At 42.3% G+C, this 27,134-nt stretch overlaps 4 protein-coding genes across 13 annotated transcripts in view; 3 read left to right on the top strand and 1 right to left on the bottom strand.

Moving 5' to 3' along the window:
• Positions 1 to 10,440, top strand: part of rxraa (retinoid X receptor, alpha a) — a 54,501-nt gene extending 44,061 nt beyond the window's left edge. For all 4 annotated transcript variants that reach the window (XM_061292454.1, XM_061292453.1, XM_061292456.1 and 1 more), the window contains exons 7-11: positions 3,224 to 3,353; positions 4,675 to 4,807; positions 5,789 to 5,880; positions 6,646 to 6,751; positions 6,820 to 10,440. In XM_061292454.1, the coding sequence (XP_061148438.1) occupies positions 3,224 to 3,353; positions 4,675 to 4,807; positions 5,789 to 5,880; positions 6,646 to 6,751; positions 6,820 to 6,967 (609 nt within the window). In that variant the 3' untranslated portion in view covers positions 6,968 to 10,440. The remainder of the gene's footprint in view (positions 1 to 3,223; positions 3,354 to 4,674; positions 4,808 to 5,788; positions 5,881 to 6,645; positions 6,752 to 6,819) is intronic.
• A 128-nt stretch (positions 10,441 to 10,568) lies between these two features.
• On the bottom strand, positions 10,569 to 13,787 carry wdr5 (WD repeat domain 5). The gene is made up of 14 exons (XM_061292457.1): positions 13,585 to 13,787; positions 12,969 to 13,070; positions 12,781 to 12,889; positions 12,629 to 12,702; positions 12,464 to 12,553; positions 12,299 to 12,388; positions 12,138 to 12,221; positions 11,976 to 12,031; positions 11,866 to 11,912; positions 11,707 to 11,782; positions 11,587 to 11,620; positions 11,402 to 11,476; positions 11,247 to 11,334; positions 10,569 to 11,170 (listed from the first exon to the last, which is right to left on the bottom strand). The coding sequence occupies exons 2-14, from the start codon at positions 13,041 to 13,043 to the stop codon at positions 11,070 to 11,072; spliced, it is 999 nt and encodes a 332-aa protein (XP_061148441.1). The 5' UTR covers positions 13,044 to 13,070; positions 13,585 to 13,787; the 3' UTR covers positions 10,569 to 11,069.
• A 4,019-nt stretch (positions 13,788 to 17,806) lies between these two features.
• LOC133163452 (bromodomain-containing protein 2-like) lies at positions 17,807 to 21,477 on the top strand. Of its 2 annotated transcripts, none has more exons than XM_061293367.1 (10): positions 17,807 to 18,046; positions 18,288 to 18,607; positions 18,668 to 18,805; positions 18,878 to 19,010; positions 19,084 to 19,127; positions 19,205 to 19,501; positions 19,815 to 19,943; positions 20,026 to 20,184; positions 20,376 to 20,634; positions 20,734 to 21,477. In XM_061293367.1, exons 2-10 carry the CDS (start codon positions 18,407 to 18,409, stop codon positions 20,838 to 20,840), a joined length of 1,467 nt encoding a protein of 488 aa, XP_061149351.1. In that variant the 5' UTR covers positions 17,807 to 18,046; positions 18,288 to 18,406; the 3' UTR covers positions 20,841 to 21,477. The 2 variants fall into 2 exon arrangements, with proteins under 2 accessions (XP_061149351.1, XP_061149350.1); XM_061293366.1 differs by having other exon boundaries at positions 17,816 to 17,950.
• A 2,811-nt stretch (positions 21,478 to 24,288) lies between these two features.
• Positions 24,289 to 27,134, top strand: part of vav2 (vav 2 guanine nucleotide exchange factor) — a 68,491-nt gene continuing 65,645 nt past the window's right edge. For 5 of the 6 annotated variants that reach the window (XR_009716394.1, XM_061293364.1, XM_061293362.1 and 2 more), the window contains exon 1: positions 24,290 to 25,393. Coding sequence is in view for 5 of the 6 variants with exons in the window: in XM_061293364.1 (XP_061149348.1) it covers positions 25,190 to 25,393 (204 nt within the window). In the remaining variant the exon portion in view is untranslated. Of the gene's footprint in view, positions 25,394 to 27,134 lie in introns of all 6 variants that reach the window. The other variant, XM_061293365.1, reaches the window with a different exon arrangement.

Genomic DNA, 27,134 nt, shown 5'->3' with positions numbered 1-27,134 from the left:
TATTTGTAGGTTGATTACTATTATTTATTATTGCTGGTAAATATAATAAAGTAGTTCATAAAATCTACAAGAGTCAAATTGTCATGATTCTGTTTGGGTGATTTTTTTTTTCCTACCTGATCTCACCTTGCTGGCGTTAACCAATCAGCTCGCTCGGCTACTCGTGTCTCGTCCAGGTGATCCTTGTTGTCTCCTCAGGTGACTTGTATTTAGCTCACTGCTTTTCCTCACTTCTGGTTGGATCTTTGCTTGTTTTGGTGTTCATGTCAGGTCCACCTTTTGGTTTTTGGACTCGTTTGTTTTGAATTTTTGAGAGCCTATCCCAAACTAAAACCTACTTAGACGTAAAACTACCTATCAGTCTTTTCATCCTATAAAGAAAAATGACTTCACAGTCTTGGCGATTGAGCCTCCGTTGTATTTCATATTTCATATTCCATCAAAATATATTCGTACGTTGCTTTCTGCATGACATGACAGCAAAAAAAAAGAAAAACCTTCAAGGCTGTGCCGTACTTCAACTCAGGGATGACAATTTTGCCTAACAGGCCACTTAAATAAAAGTCGACCTGAGCTGTTAGCAAAATAACCTCGCAGGTTGTACTTCTCTTCTCTCCCCCCCCCCCCCCCCCCGCAAGGCCTCCATTGAGAAGCACTGCCCCGTGTTGTAATTAATCACAAGGCCTGAGACGTGAGTGCGTAAGCATGAATGGACCACCAGCACCACCAGCGCCACCGTCTAATGGCCTGGGTCAGTCCAAACTGAATCGAGTGTGTTTATCTCATCTCATGCTGACCTAGAACAGAAGTTAAACATGCGTTAGTAATGCGTGTCCAGTCAGATAAGGAGAAGCCTCTTCTCAAGATGGACGGGGAGGCTTTAGTCATCTAATCCTGCAGGTGTTTTGTTGTCGCTTATCCCTCCGTAAAAAATATATAATCAAGCAGTGTTGTGTTTATTTGAATGATAATTAACTGATGACTCATTCCCCACGCTTGACGTACGAGTCTCCAAAAAGTGGGACACTTGGGTAATTTATTTCCAAGCTGATGTATGAGCCTCCAATTTTCTCCCTCTTATCACGCTCTTATTGGCTAGCAAAAGCTGAATCATGAAAAATTGAAAGGAAAATCTTTCTCCTCAAGCGAGGATATTTTTATAAACGTGCACGGCCTCGCGTGCTGGTTATACATTTTTTTTTCATGAATTAAAACTTCACATATTGTTTGACTCTTGCAATGGGCAGATTGTGAAAATGAAGACTTCTCTGAGGTTTTTCCTTCCGTCCTAAATGCCGCTTTAAGATTTGATGCGCGAGGATTGCCGCGGGAAAACCTCCGCTGTCATCTCCACGAACAGAGTCAAAGAAAGCGGGTCAGTGTAAACAGATAGTCGTGCAACATTCATGAAGCTCGCCTCGACAACTATCAACCAGTATCAAGACTCGTGACGGTCACCTTCTTTTTTTTTTCCCCATTGAATACTTATGAGAGGATGAACATCTCACGATATGCGTCAAGCCCAACTACATCTCCCAAGGATCCGACGCTGCAATATTCATGAGTCGTCTCTTCGCTTTGTGTCTGCTCGCTTTTATTTTTTTTCTTCGCTTGTTCCCAATGTGCGATACCGAGCAGTCGGTGTGAGTTTCACACCGAAGGGAAGGAAAGGGAACACGGAGGACAGACGGAGATGTCTCTCTGGTCTGTGTGTTATAAAAGGAAGACGTGAGCGGAGCGACGCTCGCTTTCTCCTTCATCCCGAACTAATCTCCTCTTGAGAGGTGCGGCTGATGGTTTGGATCCTCCGAGCTTTATAGAATCGATCAACGGGCTTTGGAGGAAAGAAACCGGGCAGGTTCTGCCGATTATGTTGGAGTTCACACGGGGATACTTCCAACTTAAGCGTATTTACCTCATTGTTTTGTTTACAGAGGTTTGGCGTTTGAGGATGGAAGGAGATTACACATTAGAGATTGGGCAAAGGAGTTTGGGATTGTCGGGTGGATTTACATTTTAGTTAGCTGGCACGGGTTCCGTGTTGTGTTGCAATCCCGGCACTGTATTATACGCTCGCTGTGGAGCAAAGAACAAAGATGGTGTCAGTTTTGGAACTTCTGATGATATCAGATCATATGAAAGTTCCAAACTTCACGTCCCTGGTAAACAAAAATAAACCGACACAAGATGTTTGACCTTTGTGTACTTCCAGTTGTTGAGTTGAACAAATTCCAGTTGCTTTCAAAATCACTGAACGCTAGCCAAGTATGAAGAGTATTATTGTTCGGATTTTTGCTTATGTCAGCATATTGAAAATATCCCGTAAATGGCGGGAGTATATAAAAGGACGCATAAATGTGTTCCACAGTTAATTTGGCTTCTTAAATCGAAGCCTCATGTCTTAAATTGACTGTGTTCCGGTATAAAAGCAAAATCATAAAAACGGTCATTATCCAATAAGTTCCCAACAGAACTTTATTTCCCGCATTTTTGTTTCGCGTTTAACGAGTTCATGTCCCAGTTCAGAAACGAAAAACGTTTCCTCGCCACCATGTGAATCTCATTTCTGTTCATTATTTGAAAAAAAATACATAATTACGGTTTATTTTCATGTGACTATGTTGAATTTAATGAAAAAATATTACCGCACATTTTTCATGAGTGGGACACTCCCAAAGTAAATCGAGGTAACGTACTTGGAAAAAATTGCCGCGTTCATCTCCGTGTTCCTTTTTCCAAGTTTTTTTCCCCCGCTCATCTCTGATTGGCTCTAATGACATAAAATCAATAGATGCTTGACTCATGCGGGCAATTCATAGAAAAACTAGCCAGTGTTTGTATTTTATCGGCAAAATGCACCAGGTAGTGAGATTCCGAGAAACGGCTGGTTTTATTTTCCGTATCTATCCAATTTTCCACTACTCATATGTTGACATTATCAATATGTAAAGGATGGATAAAAAGAGAGGCGCCGTGACCAAAGCAGTGATGGGGTCACATTAAAGATGCTCAGCCCTGTTGTGAAATGTCACCTTGGGCCTCTTGAGCTCCATTCACCGTCCCTTCAGCTGCACATAAAAAAATTTGGGGGGGATTTTTTTTTGCATGCAGTGTTGCAGGTTTTTCTTTTTTATTATTATTTTATTTTTTTGCTTGCAGTATTCATATGAGCTTTTTTTTTTTTTAAATTAACTCAGGTACTTTTGTCTTTCTTTCCTTGCAGCCTAATGACCCGGTGACAAATATCTGTCAAGCTGCAGACAAGCAGCTCTTCACGTTGGTCGAGTGGGCCAAGAGGATTCCTCACTTCTCAGAACTGCCGCTTGACGACCAGGTCATCCTCCTACGAGCAGGTGTGTTTCAGAATCCACTCAAATTCCCACCAACTTATCCGCACTGATAATTGTTAGTCTTCCATTGAAAAATAAAAACAGATGACACCGTCTGTTGTTAATAGAGGCAAGTCTCGGGAGAGATATTTTGCATCAATGAGAGTCTTGCGTAAATGGTTTCCGTTTGACCACAGAAAGATTCCTCAGGAAGTCTCAAGAAGTCAACTCGATTCATAAGAACAATCTGTGTTTCGATTACAGAAGGAGAAAAAAAAGTTTGAGGAGACTTCAGTTGTTCAGTTTGGAATACTTTTGATTTTATGAAACAGAAACTACATTTATCACAAAAAAATATTTCTACCCGTCCAACAAAAACAATGAAAATGCTTTTGATGGCGAAATAACAAATCGTCCATTTTATAATTAGCAGTAGTAGTATTTAAGAGTGTGTGGACATGTCGGCCATTATTTCTCACAGCTAACGCCGCACAAAGATGAAATGAGCATGTGTCCCGATACTTTTGTCACTCATCATAGCCACGTGTTGCTCTCGCTGTCCTGTGAATGGCGCCTTTCCGATATCGCCGACGATCATCCAAGGAGGCCTTTTTTTTTAAAACGGTGTGACTCGTCTGTCATGTCGTCCCCATTCAGCGACATCACACGCGGGAGGGTCTTTCGGGGTCCCCCAACACATCGGCTGCCTGTCGCTCCAAATTACCCCATTATATTCCTAATCCACCTTGAGGAAAAGAAAAGCTATTACACACCCGCCGAATCAAAACGCATCCTCCCATCGCTCTTTTATGCCACACACACGGCCGAGTGATGGAAAGACGTCATTGGAGGGGAGCGAGCGAGACGTTATTCCGGCGAGCTCGTCTCCCTTCAGCTCTCAGGTTTTCTATAAATAACAGCTTTAGTTCTGCCGTATCGCTGATAAAAAGAAAACCCCTCGTACCCGACTCAACTCCGGCGGGGAGAAGAGGCGAGTGTTGCCGGGCAGAAGTGTTAAAGGAGCCCCATCGCTCAACCATGGCCAAGCCATGTGTGTGTGTTGAGCCCCTGCTTTGGCGCGTCAAGCCAGTTGTCTTGATCGTGTTGGCAGCCGCGCTTCATCCCTTTTACACGCCTGTCTCCTCCCAAAGTATGAATCCAATGTCTTGGTAATAACCCGATGGCGGCGCTTGAGAACCCCGAGCGCTTTTACCACGCCGCTTAATTGAATCATTGCGGTGCCCGCCCTTTGTTGTCACTTTGATTTAGCCTGCTAGCCCTGTGAACTTTTGTACCGGGATTTGCTTGTTTTCACACTTTTTTTTTTTTTGCATCCGTGCCGCAGGTTGGAACGAACTGCTCATCGCGTCGTTTTCGCACCGTTCCATCGCCGTTAAAGACGGGATTCTGTTGGCCACCGGGCTGCACGTACACCGGAACAGCGCCCACAGCGCTGGAGTGGGAGCCATCTTTGACAGGTCGGTGGGGATTCTGCTATCGATTGAAGCATATTTCACTCGGCTGTTTGAGACGTGCGTCCCGATACGGATTTTTTTTTGAGCCTCAAAACTGTCAAGCTGAATATTCCCAAGTAGCATTTACTCAACTCAACTCTTCGACTCCCGTATTTTCCAGACTATAAAGCGCACCGGACTATAAGCCGCACCGTCAATGAATGGCCCATTTTAAAACTTTGTCCTTGTATAAGGCGCAGTTTAAATTTAGGAATTTGGCCCGGATATAAAGCGCACCGGACTATAAGGCGCACTGTCGGCTTTTGAGAAAATTTTAGGTTTTTAAGTGCGCCTTATAGTCCAGAAAATATGGTAACCCATATAAGGAGCAGCTGAGTCATGCCGGCATCTCAACAATGATACCCGATACTAAATATTCCAAGCAGATTATCGTTTATAAATATTTACCGCACCTCTTGTCTTGGAATTTGATTGTGTGAGCACATCTAATGAGGTGGCCCGTCATGAGTGCCCGTGTTTTCATCCCGGCAGTTGGATTAATAACTTTGTTGGAGTCATCCGTCAATATCATTGCCAGTCACCGCCTCGGGATGTATCGCATCCTTGGAATGAGTGAGGCGTACTTAAAGATACACACAGCTGATCATGTTTATTTATCTAAAGCTCACTCTCTCTCTCGCTCTATCTCTCTCGTTCTCTTTTGAATGAGACGGATTATTACGAAGCATCTGGGTCTTGTAGCAAATTGAATGACAATGATCTCGGAGTCACAATCGACTCGTCAGAAAGAGCGTGTGGAGGGAGGCGAGGAGTGCCAGCGACTGAATGTCTAGTGATGTCACCCGCTAGCACACATAAACAGAAGGGGGGGGGTTGCTGTGACAGACAATTAACATGCATCCATGGTTTTGAGAGTCATGATGGGGAATGAGAGATGCAAACTCATTCCATCGCCACCTTTTTGTTTTTTTATATCTTGTCCAGAGTGCTCACGGAGCTGGTGTCTAAAATGCGGGATATGCAGATGGATAAGACAGAACTGGGGTGCCTTCGAGCTATCGTCCTTTTCAACCCAGGTAAACTACCCGTGAGCTTTTTCAATCTTTTAATCCTTGCTTTGATGTCATTATATGACACACTTTATTGAGTTTGATTTGATCTTATTTTGTCTTTCTTTTATTTTTTTATTTAGTTTTTCATTAATTTAGAGAATTTCATTTTCTATTCTAGTTCCTTGTGTGATGAAATTTCTTTTTTTTTGTTGTCACACATCGCAATTCTATTCTTCCATCTTTCCGACCCGGGTTCCGTGTTTTGTGCTTCGTTACAAACGAACACCGCCGTCTTGCCAAAGCAAGGCATTAAAGCAAAGCGCCAACACGACCCAGTGTGGGATCCTCCATCCCTCCACACCAGACACACTGATCCTCTGTCTTCCACTTTTGTTTGCGACTCCGCCGAGCCCGCCGGCCCCGCTTCGCTCCTTTGCCCGAGTCCTTGTTAATTAGAGTTCACCGGATTGTTCTGACGGCGAAAAAAAAGGGAGAGCTTCATTCTCACTGCGTGTCATCTTGAGTTCAGCCATTAGTGGGTAAAACGTCTTTTTGTTCAACTCGATTGTTCATCAACAATGTCGTTAAAGAGGAGCGCTAATTGCGCAGAAAGCAAACATATACGCGCCGGTCCGTGAAAGGCCGCGAGGTTAAAGTGCAACTTGTTGCCTCTCGTGAATTCCCACCCTGCATTTGTGCACAGAGGTGAGAAATATCCATCACAAATAATAAAGTTTATTTTTAGCACCATCTCTCACTTGCAGCTGTCTATTTTTTTTTTTTGCCCAGACTCCAAAGGTCTATCGAACCCAAGTGAGGTGGAAGCTCTCCGAGAAAAGGTCTACGCATCTTTAGAGGCCTACTGCAAACACAAGTACCCCGAGCAGCCCGGCAGGTAACAATTCCAAAATGGTTTCAATTGATCACTCGGGTCTGTAACTTAACGACTCGGCTGTGCGGCAGATTCGCCAAGCTGCTGCTGAGGTTACCGGCGCTGCGCTCCATCGGCCTCAAGTGTCTGGAACACTTGTTCTTCTTCAAGCTCATAGGCGACACGCCCATCGACACGTTCCTCATGGAAATGCTGGAAGCGCCGCATCAAATGACATAATAGCGGAGAGGACGGCGCTCGTCATCTGCCTCCTCTTTGTTTCCCAGCAGGGTCCTGTTTTTTTTTATTTTATTAAATGTCCCACCTTGACTGAGACACATCATGTGATGGTGAAGATTCGACACCCCCCCCCCCCCCCGTTACGGAAACAACAATTTCATTATGGGTGTGTTTTTATACCTTGTAAAGAATTTTCAATCAGAACTATATCTCAGAAGAGCACGCGGTGGAGAGAAGACAAAAGCAATGTACTGAGCCATTATTAGCATTTTCCCAGCATCTTGACGAGATGATTGAGCATCTTCACACATTAAAAAAAAAAAACTTTCAGGGTGGGTGCACACAAAAACATGGTGTGGACGTCATGTTGAGACCCTCAGCCTGGTGAGCAGGACAATCTTACAGACACTCGGAGCTTTTTTGGAAAAAAAACAAACCTCCCCGACTGGACTCAACACGTCTTGCACTAGTTGTTTCAAGAAAAAAAAAAAAAAAGGAGAGGGGTGGGGGGGGTGTCAGCTTTCCGGGATGTGGAACTTAACAGGTGTGCTACAAAGACTGCAAGTGTTCACGAACCTCAGGTGTCCTGGCCCAGTTCCAAACCGATCCAACCATGTCTTACTGTATCAACAACACTGTGCAAAAACATCGTCGGCCAGGGCAACGTTTACCAATCAGCCTAAGCAGGAACAATCTTTGGATCCATCTTGGGAGTGGGCGGGAAGGGGCGGGGCTTATGTCATGTACGTACAATCTGCACGGTTGTTTGTGCACACAGGAAGAAGCCAAGGCATTCTGCCTTTTTTTTTTTTTTTTTTTGTATGGCGTATGAACTTTGCAAGGTAGCAAGTGTCACCTTTGTTCATTTCACCAGCCCCCCCCCCCCCCCCCCCCCATCATTGATGTGAATTCCGACCTCTCAACACTGCAGCTGTTAGCTTCTCAAGATCACCTCATCTCTTTCTACGCAGGAAGTTACAACCAGAAACAGTATTTACATGTTTGTTTTATTTTTTGGGGGGGTTCCATTTCAGATCAGCACGATTACCTCAGTTTGTTGAGCCTCCTCATCCGGGCTCGCCCCGCTGACATCATCCATAGAAAGAGAAGCGCTTGTCATTGCAGCCGAGCGCTCGCTTTGTTTGTTTGTTTGTTTGTTTGTTACTTTGCACTTAACCTCGTGACAGAGCCGATGTCAACACATTTGACCTCCGGGGTGGGAATCTGGCCCGTGGCCCAATCAGGACGGTCCCACTTATTTTCCCCCCTCTCTGTCTCGGCATCATTGGTCCACGATGAAATATGAAATCCATATGTCCGCTCATATTTTGCTGTTGCAGTGGCGTTCATTTTGCCCGCGCCGTTTGGCTTGATGGAAAGTTGACCATGCAAATATTTTGCTCTCCTCACTCATTTTTGGCTTTACGTTTTTTTTTTTTGTATATACAGTATCTATAGATAATGGAGTCAAGGAAACATGTTGAATATGAGAGTGGAAAAAAGAACACTAGAATATCTTCTTTTTTTTTCATCTGCATGTTCTTTCTTTCATAAGCACTTTGAAGCAGTCAGGACCTGAGCACTGTGTTGTGTTAATACCTTGGAGGTGTAACAGAGTCCGGGGTTTTGCCACGAGAATAACGATCTATTAACTTTTCAGATAGTTTTCTTTGATTATAAAAACTTCAATCCACATTCTGATCTTCAGGTTAATGAGCTTCACGCTAATCGCATTTGCTCTAAAAAAAAAAAAACATTATGGGAGGGAGAAAATGATCAAATCATAATTATAGTTTTTTCATTTAAATTTTAAATTAAGCTTTTTATTTTTATTTTATTGTCAACATGGCCCAAATACTCCCAAAGAAAAAAAGCAATTAACGGTCCATAATGATTCTTGTGGCAACCTGAAGACTCTGCTACGCTCTGACCAGGACACCGATGACGTCATGTTTGGTTTGGTTTCAGTCTGTTTTGTTGTTGTTGGTCCCGAAGGAAGTTCTGGACACATGCGTGTAAAACTCTTTTGTTTAAGGTCCACTTTCACAGAAGGCCTTCAGCAGGGTAAAAAAAATCGGGTCGGGTTACAACCCCCTTTAAAAAGCAAGCCTCTCAAAAAGCCTGTTAAAACGACAGGCGAGCTTTTGGCGTCCTCTAGCGGAAAATGTCTGCACTGCAACATTACGTTTTTAATTCCTTTTTTTTTTTTTATTCCCCCATCTTTTCAGAGGCGGCACTTTCTCACAGGGTTTATGTGGCACAGTTTGTGCTTGCTATTGCCAAAAAGGGAGAGAGAGAGTAAGAGAAAAGAGCAATAACTATTCATGACTTATTGGCATGTCTCTGCAAGCAAGGTGGCCTGTATTATTATTAATATTAATACTAATAACTATCCAGGTGACAGTATTGACTGCCAGTGTGAGCTCAGTTTACAGAACAGTATTTATATAATAATTATGCATACATAAGAATAGTTTGTATATTGAAAAAAAATCCATTTTTAGGGGAGGAGTCTTGCAGCTTTCGAGTCCGAATTTTTAGCCGCTAATTTCCCAGACATAATTTAGAATGGGGGGGTGGGGGGATTGCTCTTTGATGACTGTGATGGTTGACACATGCAGGTCTTGTAAGCCATAAAAAAATGTGTGTAAAACCGCCCCCAACAAGAAATCAAACATGACATCAAATGATAACCTTCATAGACACTTCATAATGTAAAAAAACTATATTTTGTTAATATGTATATGTGTATATATTTATAAATAAATATATCAGCAGATCTGTTCCTTGAGTATTTCCAGCAGCAAGAGTGAGAGAGGAGTCTTTCAGACCAAAATGATTCCACGAGTTTTCTGGTGTTTTTATGCGATTATCAAGGAAGGGCAATTTTATGCATAAGAAAAAAGAAAAAAAACAACCAGCAGAATCCCAGTAGCCCAAAATGTGTACGATTAAAAACAAAAACCAGCTTTTCAGATTAATGGGACCTCTAAACTGTACAAAAAAAAAGATGGTTAGGGTGTCAGGATGTGACCCTCCTCAAAATGTTTTTTGCTTGGCAATTGTATGTACAAAAAAGTGATCAGGAAAAAAAAGCTGACCTTGTGACACAATCACTGCTTTGTTTGGTGCTGACAGTAAACAATTCAAAACAATGTAAAAGTTTTAAAAAAAACTTGAAGATCTATTTTTGTAGAAAAGTCCATTTTATCCCTTGCTTCTGTAATTGTTTTTGTCCCGTTCTTCTTGTGGGCTGATGTTTACGCGGACAATAATGTTGCGGAGGAGCCAGCACCTTGCTAAGAAACTGTGGCTTTCGACTTATCGCCGCCGAGTGGCAAACTGTCCCGTCATACTTTTTGTGTCGACTTTTAAGATGAAATGTTTGTCATCTGTTCTTTGTGTGTTGTCCAATGAAATTTCATGGACAGAGAAACAAAAAAAATGGATTAAAAAAAAAACATCAAAGTCAACACTGCTGCTGGATTTTTCTCAATACAACTTCCATAGCGCCCCTAGTGTTCTAACTGAGACACTACACAACTTAATTAGCAGATGTTTCAATGACAGTAGTCATGAAAAAAAAGAAAAACAAGGAATGTAATGCATTGGTAACTTGTTTATTAGAAAAAACAAAGTCAAGGTTGACATCACTAGACAAGAACAATTACATAAAAGGCAAAAAATTCCAACCTTTTATTTTGTTTCACAGAACATAAATGATTTGTCGTGAACTGTGTTGATATCCAGGTTAGAAGTTCTGCCCAATAATTCTGAAACACTAGAAATGGTGAAATTAATTTGTTCCACAGGTCATCCATTTGGCTTAACGACAAATTGTGTGTGCGGGCGGAGGGGATGTCAGGACACGAAACCACGTAGAATGAAGAAATTACATGTCGCGCAGAACAAATTGCCAAACTGATTTTTTTCGTTGTTGCTTCACCAAGGGGATTTATTTGTCGCATCACTTTTAAAGTTCCTTCCCTGGAAGTTCTGCATCCAGCAGAAGCTCACTAGTGGGAAGAAAAAGTCCTTTTTCCATATATAAAAAAAAAAAATAGAAAAAAAAAAGTTAAAAGGAGAAATATGAAATGGAGCTTTAACAATCGCTTTTCCAAAGCTTGATGGTTTTGTCGTTTTCTAGAGCTGCTGATGCTATGATGTTCTCTGTCGGGTGGCAGCCGGTCGAAATGACCACGTCTGGAATTTTGGGGAAAAACCAGGTAAAATTTTAGAAACAAAGCATTTTGATATTCTTGGAAAGATGAAGCGGTACCCGTGTGGCCTTGCAGTTTCTGCACGATCTCCTTCGTCTGCAGGTTCCAGATGTACACCATGTTGTCCTCAGAGCCCGACACGATCCACTGCGAGAGAGCGCGTTTTAGTCTCGCCCAACGAGAACAAGAAAAAAACGGTCCCGTTTCATTTCACCTTTCCACCTGTGACCGAGAAGTTGGCAAACACGCAGTACTTCTCGTTTTTATGGCCCGTGTACGTCTTCAAGCACTGCAGGAGTTGAAGCCAAGCAGAAGAACAATTCAGCGGCGGCGACGCGAATGACACAAAGTCGGCCGACTGAATTTATTACAGGAAAAAAAGATAAAAAACAACCCCACCTTTCCTTTGCTGTAGTCCCACAGCTTCAGTGTGCTGAGGGTCAAAATACAAAGTTCAACGATTCGCAAAGAAAAATTGCGTAAATAATAAATTGAAAAGGGAATAGATTGGCTACTCACTTATCCAACGTCGCCGCCAAGATATATTTCCCATTGGGGGAAAACTTGACAAAGGACACGGGAGGGTTGTCGTCATCTAACATCAACAACACGAGTCAACGCTTGCAGCAATTGTGACGTTTAACCCCCAAAAATAAATTGCTCCGCCCTCGTTTGTACCTATTAGTGTCTTTAAGCACTGCCCGGATGCTGTGTCCCAAATTCGGCTGGAGACAAAAGACAAAGTCATACGGTACGTAATTCTGAATTCAAATGTTTTTCATTCTTACCAGAGTCCATCATAACTGCTGGACACAATCAGGGAGCCGTCTCTGTTGAAATGGACCTAAAAGCAGAGATACAGGTAGTAATTATTTTTTTTCTCTCTCCTTCTTGACTGAGCACAGAGAGGAGCGGTGAGTAGTGACACACAAACTTGTCGAGGTCCTTACAGCAGAGACGGGGTCCGAATGAGCGGGCAATGTTTTCAAACACTTGCCAGTCTTCACGTCCCATATTCGCACGCTCTCATCAAACTGGGGAAAGGTTCAAATAAATTAAGCAGTAATTCCTTCACTTCCTGGTCCTTAAAAAAAAAAAAACGTGTACTCACTGATCCCGACACGATGAGATTGGACTGCGGGTTGAAATTACAGCAGAACACGTAGTTGCTGTGACCTTTCAGAGTCTTTAAGCATTTTCCCTGTGGACACAGAAAGGGAAAATTATTACTGCCCCCCCCCAATCCAGAACACTGGATAGAGGCCTGAGAATTTACCGAGCTAACGTCCCATATCTTCAAGGTCTTATCGTCGGACGCAGACACCAGGAGGTTCGAGTCGGACGACCAGGCCACGTCGGAGATGCCCTGTGGAGTCGGAGGTGAATATGATCACGTTAAGCAACTTCTGTGTAATTTGAGTTATGTCACTGACCAACTTACGAGTTTGTGTCCCGATATGGTTTTCTCAAATTTGCCGTCGTAAGCTCCCCAGATTTTGATGAGTTTATCAGCAGCTGCAAAGAGAAAGAAAGAGGGTTTGTTTTAGGGAGAGTGTGAATAGTGAGGAGCTTGAAAATGGCGGGAGAACTTACAGGAGCTGGCCAGCCACTCTCCACTAGGACTGAACTTGACAGAGGAGACGGCTTTAGTGTGACCTGCGAGTGTGAACTTCAGTCCGTAATTGGGCTTGACGGGAGTGGACTGCAAAAGAATGCAAAATAGATAAACGGCGAATATAAAGACAATAATACAGTCGGGTTATTTTTTTAATTCAGCCAACCTTATTCTGAGAAGATGTCGACGTCCCCACAGGAGGTTTTGTGTCAGTCTCCGGCTTCTTGTCTTCTGTTGCCATGGCAATGGAGCGAGCATCAACTGTGCACTGTCAGTAGTGTGGAGCGGCGGCATTTGTCATAAAAACAAAAACAAGAATTACTCACTCAAGATAATGCGGTGGAAAATGTCACGAAAAGTACAATTAGGACTGATTTTCCCAATACACAGTGCCATCTAGTGGAGTAAAAAAAATGGTTCATGAAGCAAAATGTGCTTTATTTGATCATCATTATTTAAAACTGCCTCATTGTTATTGATGATCAAATTTATCTGTCAAGTTTTGGATGGAAACGGAGATACCAGCAAAGATCTGCAAAGGTACCCTCAGCTCGTATAGTCAAGCTGACAGGCTATGCTAACGCAACAGTCTCACTAAAATACTACTCGGCGTTTTGCACGTAAACAACAATTTTGAGACCTTGAAGAGTTCTGAATTTATAATTAGATGCAAGAGCTGCAAGTGGTGATGTAGCCGACTACTGCTGTTGACAAACTGAGTTAGCCAATATGGAGGGGGCCCTCATTGAACACAATGAGGCGTCGTGCAAATCGATACTCACCGGGATTTAACGGAGTTTAGGTGTCCGATTGCTGCTCTTTATAAAGCACCGCTCAGACTATGTGCATTTATATTAGAGTTAGGACAATTGGGGAGAGTCGAATTGGTTCGCCGCTAGATGATTGCTAGCAAAATCTGCGGGGGAAAGCGGGGAATGTGCTACTGCAGCGTTGCCTACAGCGCATGCGCGAAAACCTCATGAGCTACGGAATGCCAGGAGGGACAGAAAGGTGTTAAACGCGTTCAAAGAGTTGCATAAATAATATGAGTAAATATTTATTATTGTGTGAATTCTTCTATTGCTTTAATGTGTGCTTTATACAGTAACTATTAGTTTTACAAATATTATTATAAAATTGTCTACATAAAACTCAGTTTTATCACAACATTTGAAATCAGTTTAAATCATAGGTGGACTGTAATTTATCAACATCTGATCAAAACATTTCTCTTTTTGCATAATTAAAAGTGGCAGTAACAACTGTTTTCCAGCCTGTTGCATGTCATCACAAGTTTCCTCGTTTAAGTAAATGAGGGGAGTTGAGTGCTGGCCTTACTGGAAGTAAAAGGCAAAATTCAGAGGGCAAAAAAGTCAAAAGTATTTTTTTAAAGTCTGATCCAAAACCCTAATAAAATATGAACAAGATCCATCCACCGTTTCCAACGTTTTTATTCATTTTTTTGTTCATTGTGCCTTTGTCATAATCATGGCGTGTTACACAAACAGTGGCTCAGGTTAACAATTGACAAACATCCTATTTAGCTACTAATTACTGTTTTACATGAACATTGTACAGATGCACATGTTGCTACAAAGACGCCAAGACCCGCATTAGCGTGACGAGCTTGCTAATGTTTAGCCTGTTTTGAATCAATAAGTTCCATTCACTTTGTGAATATCTGGCATCCCACGGGGATACATCTTGTTTTTGGGGTGTGTGCATAATATGGCTAGCAGTTTTGTTTGGAATGTCCTCACACACTTCCATCTTATGTTTCATTATTCTTGTTCTTGTTGTAACTGGTGTTCTAATCAAAAACAATACCATAAAATACTAAAACATATTTTTTTTCTTTTTTTTTTTACACATTTAAATGTTTGTGAATGGAATTATTTACATATTTTAAATAAATACTGATACAAAAGGGCTGCCTGCAGCACCAGCAACCATAATCAGGGAGCATCAAAAGTTGACTAGGCACACCCCAGCATATGTAAGACTTTGTCAGCAATACGGATTTTTTCAGACTCGTCGCTGGTTTGAGGAGTTGGAGCTTCACCTGGAGAATCTGGATCTGGACCAAGAAAAAAAAACTCGAACGAATTCCATTTTTACTTTGAGTGATTTGTGAATTTCCCACCTGCAATACTGGTGGCTGTGACGCTGCGTCTCCTCCTCTTATTACCCTGGAGACAAATTAATTCTGACCTTTTGTCTACGACTAGCGAATTTGAAAAGTTGGAGGTGGGGCTCACATAGTTGTCACTGCTGGACCACTCTGGATACATCTGGGAATGGAGTTTTTTCTCAGCATCAGCAATTTTATAATATTTAGCCTGTCCCTCATCAGTCAGCAACTTCCACTGCGGACATAAAAAAAAAAAAATGTACTGAATAATTATGCTCATAAATATATTTGGAAAGGTGGCAAGCAAGCTCACCATGTGGCCCAGGACAGTATTGACAGAAGCGCTGTCTTTTAAATTCATCTGTGCTTTTACATGTTGTCTCTGCTCCTTCAGGAAACACATGAAGGCGTTGGGTGGTTTCTTCACGTATGGCTGGTCCGCATCCCGTACGCGCCGGCGCCTTCGTTTTCTTCTAATGACCAGAATTTTTTATTTTTTTCATTTGTTTGACACGAATGGGCGCTAAGGTAACAACCAATCCCGGCTCAGGAAAGCAACCGCGATGTCATTTTAAGTCGACAAACAAAATGGCCGCACCGAGATGATAAGTCTTACTTTGTGCCCGTCATCGGGGGTGCAGTGAAGACAGGAGGGCCAGCAATGTGATAGACCATCGCACCATTCCTATGGAGACAAACAATTGAACACGTGGGGTGGGGGACACATTTTGGATTTGCTTTGATGGCGTCTGTCCGATTGAAAAGTCGCACAAATGAAAGGCATCTTACTTGGAGTTGGAGCTCACTGGACCAGCGTAGACCGAAGGGCCTGTCATCTGAAACATGTCTCCTCCATTTCTGTATTGATTTATGTGTGTTGTTTAAAACATGATTTGAATAGCTTTTAAGGATTTCCATGTGACTTACAGCATTCCAGGAGGACACCAGTTGGAGCTTTCCGGAAGCGGCCGTCCGGGCACAGAGAGGTTCTGGTTGTGCAAATACAGAAAAATATTCGTCAACACGCCGTGTAACAGCAGTTCAGGCGGGATACGCTTTTCCAGCGGAATTCCTAGCAATTATTTCCCCTATCTGAAAACTATATAAAAGGTAAAAATGGCACAAGCGTTTGCGATCAGCTTCACGAGGGCTACTTACTATCTTGTTGGAACTCACCTGAGGGCCACCTGCCTGACTTTTGAGGTCAAACGCGTGCATGCCGTACGGGTTTGAGTGCGGTCCTGCCATCATCTGACCTGGCTGCACAAAAGCTGAACTGGGCGGGATGCACCCACCGTAGCCTCTGCTGTGACCAGTGACCAACTGGCAATGTGTGTCAAACCTGAGCCACGAAGGCACAGGAGGTGGACAGCTTGCCGTGGTACACACCATGCTGCTGACCACCTCCAGGACAGTGGAAACAACTTCCTCCCACTTGAGTTCTGATATAACTTTCTCAAATTCTGCCCTGAGCTGCTCCATACTGTCAGAACTAGATCCTTCTGACCCTACTCCTCGCCCTCTTGAAGAACGACAACGGCTGAAGACTACTGGGCCCCTGTGACACACATTAACGGGAAGCTGCTTTTCAGACATTTTGGAGGGTCACATCGTAGATCACAGATAATGGTGTGCTTGTGTTACTCAAAGACAATAAGCATTATTAGGACAGATCATGGCGGTTATGAAATGGCGATGATGGAAATGAAAATGGCAGCCTTGCCCTTCATAGAGCAAAGAACCAGATGTGGTAACTTTAAAAAATAATTGAAGACAAAATGGACACTATATCATAAAATGGTTGAACCATGCCTGCCCAAAGGCCATCAGATAATCATTATTATTAATAAACGTTTTTATAAAACATTTTTTAAAAAGCTACGTTGTGTTCATTCTAGTCGACCGGAATATTTACGTGCCGTTGTGGCAGTCGGAGGTTCTGACGCACCTCGATTCAAACGCAACAAATGACAGGATTTGACTTTAATAATTTATCTAAAGCTTTATCTAACCCATATGAGAAAAAAAAATTCCAGGTTCAATGGCCTGACGTGGGATCAAGGTTAAGTACAGTAAGAACTCTCCAGAAATCGCGTTGCTTGGATACAGAGCCAACGGTGATCTGCGCCTGTTGAAATTAAGTCGTGGGAAATGAAATGAAATTCTTAATTATTGATGCGGTGTGAAATTTGTGTAAATTGTGACGGTTTAAACGCTGACATTTTTTTTTTTAACTTGGCTGTCAGCGATATGACCACTTCAAAGACGTTATGAAAAGTTGCGCTACTTACAACTGTAATCAACGGCGCATCATTTTCTTCCAATTCGAAGATGTCCCCAATGTGTCTCAGTTTCTCTGCATGAGAGGATTTGTGGGATCTCGGCCCACAAGCGACTTTTGTGTATAGTGCTCCTAAAATGAGACACCGGATAGAACCAAAACTCATATGAAAGCCTAACTAACGTATCATATAGGAATATGCGTTGCGGGGCAACCACACGACGGGGATTTCCGCTTCCTGTTTTTTATTATTTTTTTATTTTTATTATCTTTTTTTTACAATGCAACATAATATATATTCTTTTGTGTAGCGCTTTCACATTTTCAATATTGCTCCATCTTGATTTCAACGTATTAATAGATCATATCAATCCTTTCTAAGATGCGTTTTGCGTGTTGGGGTCGCGTGATATGAGGTAATGACAAAAATTGAAGCGTTTTAAAAAATAAAAGTGTGTATCGGACACTTTATATGTGCTCTAAAATCGTATCAGGTCAAATTGTTGCATTCAAAGCTAAGGGGAAAAGGTGTGGGGTGTATTGAGCCTCCGAGACTAAAGGGGGCGCTATGATACTTTTAATGTTTAACGGCTGCAGCTATTTGTCGCTGTTTTGGCCAAACACGAAACTATCCCTGTCGCAATTATCAAGTATATTCAGACATTAATAATTATTTTAAACGACTATGCCCGTTGTTCCTTTAACGATTTAACTGCTTCCCCATCCTGCCTTCAAGGTAATGCTATGAAAAAAGGTTTCGTTTTACTTTGAAAGTGAAAGTGACTTTCCCAGTAAACGCGAGATATGCGTGTCGTGATGTGCAGGTATGCAGGTAGGCCCTTTCGCAATGTTTACTACTGACGACATGCAATTCATTTTTAAATGACAAATCAAAAACGTTTTGGTGCACTGTAGCCAACCCATGCTAACACTGCTATTAAAGTACCTATTATGTGGTTTCGAATGGCTTTGATTTTTTTTTTTTACGTGAATTAGTAAATAATTGTACAGATGGCTGTTGATTTTTACTCATCAGTCACATTGCCTTAATTTTATTTTTTTTATTCCTCTAGGTTTTACTGTGTAAACAACAATGCAAGAAATGGCTGCAGGTTTCTTTTTCCATACTAAAGACAGCACTTGTGCGATTCTCAGAGGATAATACAGACTGGCATTATCTGATCTTCCACTCATGATCATGGCATCGGACACTGAGCCACTTGCACCGCGAGTGGAGAACCCCCCGCCGCCCGAGGTCACCAATGTCAACAAGTTAGGGCGAAGAACCAACCAGCTTCAGTTCTTGCGGAGTGTAGTGGTGAAGGCTGTGTGGAAGCACCATTTTGCCTGGCCTTTTTACCATCCTGTCGATGCTGTGGCTCTGAAATTGCCAGTGAGTACTGTGCACAGTAACTTTCCAATTGTTTTTTCCTCATACTTCCTATAAATTTAGGATTATCATACCATCATAACCAACGCTATGGATTTGGGAACCATCAAACAAAGACTCGAGAACAATTACTATTGGAGTGCCACTGAATGTTTGCAGGACTTCAACACCATGTTCACCAATTGCTACGTTTATAACAAGGTGAGTGGAACACTCACAGAACATCAATGCCTTTGACTGCCCTCAGACACGCCCTTACTCCGCTCCATCTAGCCCACAGATGATATAGTGCTGATGGCTCTCAGCTTGGAAAAGATTTATTTGCAAAAAGTTGCACAGATGCCTCAGAAAGAAGTCGAGCTGGTGTCTCATCCAGCCAAAGGGAAAAGTAAAAAAAAAAGTTCAGGTAATGGAGGCCTCAGATTAGTAGTATGGGAGGAGATTTTACTTGACAAAAGTATTTTGATGTATGCCCACAGGTGGACTGGAGGCCCTGCAGACAAATTCTTCACAGGCCAACACCGTACGTCTTCTTGATTCTACACCATGCTTGCTTGCATCATGAGAAATTAACCGTATTGTTTCATTTCACCAATAAAGAAGAAAAGCCTGAAGAAGCGGAGCCATTCGACCGAATTGAACGACTCACCAGAGAGCAAGAGAAGACGGCAAATCACCGAGCTTTCCAGCCTCTTTTTTACCAGTGAAAAAGAGTTAACGCTTCAAGACGGGCTGAGCAAACAACTGCGATGCTGCAAGGAGATTCTGAAGGAAATGCTCTCCAAGAAGCACGCGGCCTACGCTTGGCCTTTCTACAAGCCTGTGGACGTTGAAGCATTGCAGCTGCACGACTATCGTGACATCATCAAGTGCCCAATGGATCTTAGTACTGTCAAGGTAATAAGTCACGTATTTGCTTTTTCCTATCATCGAATGGCGCTTTCGATTTCAGCAAAGGCTGTCTTGTCATCTCTCACGTTGCATCACTCATTACTTCATTGCATTAGCGACGGGGAAAATTAAGCTTCATATGTGCTTCATGAAGCAGTTGTATTTTTTTTCATGATGCTTCTAGATGTCACTCTTAGTTTAAACAAAGAAAATACAAGTCATCATGTGTTCAGCCCAAACTTGAGATTGCCATCTAGAGGAGAACAAAAATACAACTGCTTCAAGAAGCACATTTGAAGCTTCATTTTCCTATCACTAGGCAAAACTGAACAGACGAGAGTACCCAGATGCGAAAAGATTTGCTGCGGACGTCAGGTTAATTTTCTCCAACTGTTACACGTACAACCCGCCGTACCATGACGTTGTCGCCCTGGCCAAGAAGCTTCAGGTACTCTCGGGAAAATATCCCACAGTACAACCCCACAACCTTTTCTGTACGTCTTTGATTCCCTGGTTCCCCTTTGCTTTAGAGCGTGTTTGAGAGGAAATTTGCTGCCATTCTAGACGAGCCCATCAGGAGCACTTCGCAGGTGGCCCACAGTCCGGTTCTGGGTGGGCTGACCACAGTCTCGTCCACTTTGGATAAATCGGATGAACAAGGCTCACAATTTGTTGAGTTCCAACAACAGGTCTAGTATATATTTTTTTTCCTCCTCTTGATGAAAGTGCACTGACTAATGAACAGTGCCATCTAGAGGATTTAGAAAATACATACTGGTTCGTGAAGCAAATTTGAAGCTTCATTATCGCTGCATATTGTTGAGCAACTTTAATACGTGTCTACCGTGCCCTGTAACTCCGAATCTGTTTGATGCAAAAGAATGGAGGTGGCGACTACGACGAAGAGTCCCCGCAACTGACGTACAACGAGAAGCACCAGCTGAGTCTGGACATAAACAGACTATCGGGCATAAAGCTGGGCCAGGTGGTACGCATCATTCAGAAACGGGAGCCGTGGGTGTGCGACGCCAACCCTGACGAGATGGAGATCGACTTTGAGATTCTGAAACCGTCGACTTTGCGCGCACTGCAGCAATACGTGCGTTGTTGTCTGTACAAGAAGTTCAAGAGATTTCAGAGTAAGTGAATGATGGTTTTGATCGGGGCCCATGTCAAGATTTTTTTTTTTTTTTTGAAATGCAAATCAGTAACTGCTTGAATCTTATTCCCATTAACAGAGAAGAGGTGTCAAGTCGGAGCTTTTCAAATGGAAAGCAGCAGCAGCTCCTCAGATTCCGACGTCAACAGTTCTTTGGAATCCAGTTCAGAAAATACTGACGTGTGAAAGCGACCCCCTCCCATCCTTTGACGTCTCCAGATTACATACGGTACACTCCTAAGGCCAAGTCCTTACCTTTCATTTTTTTTATATCGTGAATCTTTTTTCTGAAATAGAGCTTGCGTTTCCAAAACAGCCACACTTGTATTCTCAAAGAAACCTAAATGTAGGCTGACAAAGAAAACAACAGGCCACCTCAGCAGACCAAACTGCAAAGTCACTCGCTGCTCTGAAATCTGATGATGACACTGAATTCCTTTTTTATTACGCTTCGATATTATCGCATTTCGATGTTGCACTTCATGCTTAACTTGTTTTCCCCAAAGCCTTAAGATACCCAAAGTATAAAATACTGGGTCTGACTTGAATGTGACGTCAATTATTCATTTAGGCCATATGTGCTGTCCATAGCTGACCCACCCGTTCAGTTATCGACGTTAAGTAGAGTTGTTCAGCAATGCCACACTACATGTTACTTTTCACGACTTGTATATAACCTATGTTTGGTTACCTGTGATCTTGTTTACTCATGCAATAATTTTAATTTTTTATTTTATTATTTTTCTATTGGTCCGACTTGCCTGCATTTGTTCATATGTGCCTTCTTCAGATTACCGCAAAAATTAAAGACAATACTTAAAAATTTTAGTATTTATTAATAATATTATGATTGTTATTATTAAGACTACTAGTTTGTCTCGTTTGCTTTCTGAGCTAAACCAATGCGAGGAATAAGTGCTCAAACTGAGATGCGCTTCTGGAGTCAGCCACAGTGTGGCAGTACAGCACCAACTTTCGCAGTTATCCACCTGAAACTCAAAAATTGCAGGCAGTATATATATTTTCTCAAATTTTTATTGTTTCATATGACTATAGTTGCCAACCGTGTTGGAATTTGAAAAACATGGATTACCCTTTTAAATTGGAATTATGTATGTGATACCTGTGCAAAATCTTTAATCAGATATGGCTTTATTTTTGCCTTTGTACTTCTATGACTTCTTTTAAAAATGTTCAAAAGTCCAAATTAGCCATTAAGTGTGTCAACTGTCACGACTTCCAACACAAGAGCTTGGATTGCATTCATCATTGACTCCTTTGCAGTCAGACTATGGGCCGCATTCCCTTCATGCATCAACCACACAAACACAACCTCGAGGGCATGATTGATCAGTGCCACAACTGCAATGACAAGTCGTCATTACGGGACCAGTGAGCATCAGTCACAGACCATGAGGTTAATACTAAAAAGACCACACGCGTGCAACTTCACACTTTTGCTTTTCTACTGCCTCCCGTTTAGGGCGAGGGGAAAGTATAAATTCACTTCATGTGGTTTGCCAATGTCAATTTTATGACAAGACGTGTTGGGCGTGCTTGATGGCGCGTTTGTTCAACAATTGATCTAATTACGCATACTTTTTTTGGGAATACTTAATCATCCACATAGTTGATGACACATCTGATTAATCTATCTTTGAACCATTCGTCATCTGGTAGAAAATTGCTGAGCATGAACTCTTGCAGCACAGAATCTCATTCATATACGTTACCGTCAAAAGATTCAAATCAGCAACATTTGTTATGTTTGCATGAATAAAATTGGATTTTATTTACTTCTACATCACTCTACAAAGACCGATAATGATGTTTATTATTTATTTATTTACTTACCGTAATTTTCGGACTATAAGTCGCACCGGAGTACAAGTTGCACCAGCCATAAAATGCGCAAAAAAGTGAAAAAAAAACATATATGTGTATATAAGTCGCTCCTGAGTATAGGTCATAATTATGAAGAAAAAAAAAACGTGATTTATAGTCCGAAAATTACGGTACTTAGTAACTGGGACCAGTGCTGATGACATCACTCTCAGTAGAGTTGCTAAAATGATATTCCGAATTTCAGGCATATGTCACATCTTGAAAACATCTTGGTTTATGATTTTATAAAACCATAATCTATGGATCGGGGGTATAAAAGATACAGTATAGCTCATCTCAATGTTTAATAGAGTGCCACCTAGAGGAGAGAAAAAACCGAACGGGTTTATGAAGCTTCATTTTGTTTATGATTCAAAGAAAAAGAAACACAAGCAAAAAAAAAGGGTCCATCACAAATGTAGCTGCAACTTTCAAGGCCAGGAGGTTTCCGTTTGGCTGTGACTTGCTAAATGGTCCGACATTTGTGCCGATCCTTGCATTTGTATCATTTGCACTAACAGCTGTTGCTCCGGTAATAGGGCACGTTTAATTACAGCACAAATATGACTCACAGTAAATGATGATGAAGAATAAAAGAGCCAACGCAAAGCAACACAAGTCACAGACGACAGTAAAAAAGAAAATTGCACGAAAGCGACCTACCCTGTCCATTGACATTCCCCAAACATTGCTCATAAATTATTGCAACCCAGCACGGGTTTCTCGCTCACGGCCTCGTGCGACTTTCTATATCCTTCCATAATGCTTCAGCTATGTGGAAGACAATAATATGTTTGACCATGAATGAGGCACTGTCCCTATAAAAATGTGTTAGTTGAAGACTCATGACCTGAAGGCCTGGCTTAATAAATGCTTAAGGGCGCAACTAGCTCGTCAAGAACAGAAAAAGGGAAGAAATATGCCGCTTTGAATATTTCATTTCCGCCTCATCATAACATAGCGTTAGAGAATAACAATGCAAATAAATGTAGAATGGGGATTTTGTTTTATGACGTTCCACAAATATGCAGAAGAAATGCAAAATAATGAGGACATTAGGATTTTTAAGAGGACCTTCAAGGCCTTTGAGTAGGGCAATAAAATTATAGCGCACAAGTCCCTAGTGTAATGTTTTGGATAAGAGAAAGCTCTCACGTGACACATTTGCTGTTGCCCACAGCTTTTTTTTTTTGGAGAATATTTGCATAAAAAGTCAAGGGATGGCAAGTGAGTGCATCCTTGATTGTCTGGTTATTGAATTGTCCTCAACTTGACTGGCAGAATATTTCTCAGCCAGACTTAAACAAGCAAAAGGCTTCCCGTCAAAATAGGCAAGCGTTTTTATGCCGCTAGGAAATAAACTCATCCGATGCATTACGTCCCAGAGGAAATCTGCAGGTGGGAGGAAGCATGATGGCCTTTGGGTTGATAAATTAATGAGGCGTGACAAAAAAGGCTTGAACGGCGTACGTGTGACATGTTGATGTTCGTGGCAATCATGTTCTTAATTGTCCGCATGACAGCCGCATTAACAAGAGCGAGCGGGAAAGATGATAAATAATTTCCAAACAAAAATCATTTTACAAAAAGTAGATTACTAAATCATATTTGTAAGTAAACAATCTTACCCCGACTGCATTTCAAATTATGAATGGGAAGAGCATGAAACCCTGCCCATGCAGTGCTCAAACTCTACCACAAGGAGGCGTGCCATGAAGCGCCGCTTTAAAAAAAAAAAAAGGGAGAAAAAAAAGAAAGAAAGAAAAACATGGGCAGATTCGAAATGCACACATCCGTGCACGGCGTGTGTCGGTTCTCTAACAAACTGTCAACACCATCCTGACGCGTGATCCGAAGTGAAGTGCCGGCGGCACGCACAAGCTCGTGAGACCTACGGGTCAAGAGCGCACGCTTTGTCCTGCCGTTTGTGTCGCTCTCCACGGGAGTTTGGGGATTTGAACATCTCTGAGGGGAAACGTGGAGCGAGAATCGAGACACACAAGAGGAGAACGGACTTGCGATCACAGCAGAGCAAAAGGAAGGAGATCCGATCGTTGCTTTTCATGCACCGAGCAACGTCACGCAAACCGGATAAAGTCATTGTTTCAGTCCCGCTTGGATGTTTCCGCTGGAGCCGAGCATGATTTGGAGTGTGCTCCTCGAACAGGATGGTCGTGAGGTCCAAGTATTTCTTTTTTCTTAGCGTGATCCCTCCTTAGATGAATTCGGCTTCCTCGCTTTGACCCAGCAACTAAATAAGTGCGCGTTTTTTTTTGTGTGTGTTGCTCTCCATGACAAATCAGCTGTTTTGTTTGGCAGCACGCGGACTTTTTTTTTATTAGGGGACGTTTTCATCCTTTACCTGGAGAACTTTTTTTAACGATGAAGAGGAGAAAAATCCCACGCTTGTTTTGCAGTGACATCGCCGCCGTGTAGTGAAGTGGACCCACAAGGGTGGCGTTATTCCAGCTTTTATTTGCATCTCCACTGACTGGATCAAATGGCTGACCTGCGCCCACCACAACAAAAAGTTATGAATTCGCCTGACGGTGAATGAGAAACAAGAAGCACGATTTGTGGACTCGTTTTGCGTTCGTGACATTTTGAGCGTATTTGCAGTGGAGTAGAGGGGAAAAAGAAAAACGGAAGACATGGAGGAATGGAGGCAATGCGGACGATGGCTGATCGACTGCAAGGTTCTGCCCCAGAACCACCGGGTCGTGTGGCCCTCAGCTGCCGTGTTCGATCTAGCGCAAGCCTTGCGTGACGGGGTGCTCCTGTGCCAGATGTTGCACAATCTCTCCCCTGGATCCGTGGACCTGAAGGAGATCAATTTCAGACCTCAGATGTCACAGGTGAGTCTGTAAGCACCACGTGATGTCTCTTGCACAATATCATACAAGTGTGATTTGCACATTATAAACTATTGCGCAATTCACACTCCTCCACGCAAAGCAAGTCCAATTTGGACTTTTCAATGTCATAACACACCCACTTCTTTGGCCGCAGTCCAAATGACAGAGCTGCACCCCTAACTGTGCAGATCCGAGCTTAAAATACACACAGGGTCATTCGAGTTATGCGTTGAAAAGAGAAAACGTCTCACCCTTGCACTCTTTTACTGTTTTGCGCGCATCTGCGTGGATATTTTTATAGTACGTGATGGAAAACACCTTCATGTTAGCTGTGTGTGTGTAAGTGCAAGTAAATAGGAGCATCTTGAGATAGAAGTGTTTCCTTTTTAGATATAAATGGCTTTCTTGGAGGAGCAGATGGGTGTGGCGTGTTTGAGTCAACTCAGGGGAAGATGCTGGAGAGCCAGCACTGTGTGGGTGTGATAACATGACAACAATTTTCTAATGTTGGAATTTGCACTTTGATACCAAGTGTGTCTTGGTGCTGTTCTGAAAATATAAAAATCAGCCTTATTTTGAGGTATCGAGACTTTATGGAAAGTGCCAATACCAGTCACCGATACTCGAAGCAAAACAAATGTGACCATGCATCAGCAAATTATCATCTGCATCAGAAAGAAAAACATTTTGCTGGATTTTTTTTTGCTCTCATATTGAAGATCCTGCTTAAAAATATTCTCGCTTACTTTTTATCAAAATGCAATCTTTAATTTATATTTTAAAAATAGCTGCAGTCATTCTATGACCTTCACAAAAACTACATAAAGCCAGTTTTATTTTATTTTTTTCTCCAGTGTTCCCTTTCTGCTTCATCTGAATTACGTTACCGCAGCCAGCGTGAGGAAGTATTGGCTTCCAAAGGAAGTTCATTCGACCACAGTGGTAGAAGGAGAATGGCAGCCATTCACCTCTTGTCTCAAATAGTACTGAACCAATTTGCACAAGTCCATTCGTGTTCCTTGAGCAGTTCTATCCCAAGCTCCTAATTATTGGACTTCCAGGTTGCTAGCTTTGCCTGCTATCTTTCTCTTGTTATCCACGATTAGCCTCAACTTATCTGATCCACAAAGCTTTGGACTGCTTTAATTACAAGGCGAGCGAGAGGTCGAGCTGGCATACTTTGATCCTCCCACTAATCCCACGATGAGGAGATGCAGCCACAGCAAGGGGGGGTGGACTTCGGTGACAAATTGGTTCAGCAAAAATCTGGCAGCTCAACAGAAGCACATCGTGATTTATCGTAAAGGAAAAAGGTCAAAGCGTGAGTTTTGACACAGCCGAACGAAGAAGAGGTCAGGCGTAGCTTCGGCTTTATTTCTTCTCCGTGCAAGCTTTTTTTTTTTTTTAAAGTGCATGGTAGATAGATATTTGCAATTGTGAATTCCAGGGACTGAAAAGCAAATTGTCCATTCATGCATCACTCAAAGTGAAGGACCATTGTGATATTCATGACGCTAATCGTGAGCAGTGAGCCGCACATCAACGTGTCTGAAATCCAAAGCGACTGAAGGTGATGTCTCGTAATAATAGCCAGCAAATTCAATAACTCGTATATCCGAACGAATCTCCGAAACGAAAAACTCGCAGCCGAGACGGACTGCTAAATCCCCGGATTGCGTTCTACCAGGCAGCGTTAATCTTCCCCTCAAGGTTTTACGTGGATTCCTAATGAGCTCTGATT

This window comes from Syngnathus typhle, linkage group LG12 (genome assembly GCF_033458585.1).
Source record: "Syngnathus typhle isolate RoL2023-S1 ecotype Sweden linkage group LG12, RoL_Styp_1.0, whole genome shotgun sequence".
NCBI classification, from domain to species: Eukaryota; Metazoa; Chordata; class Actinopteri; order Syngnathiformes; family Syngnathidae; genus Syngnathus; species Syngnathus typhle.
This window is presented reverse-complemented; position numbering and strand designations above follow the sequence as displayed.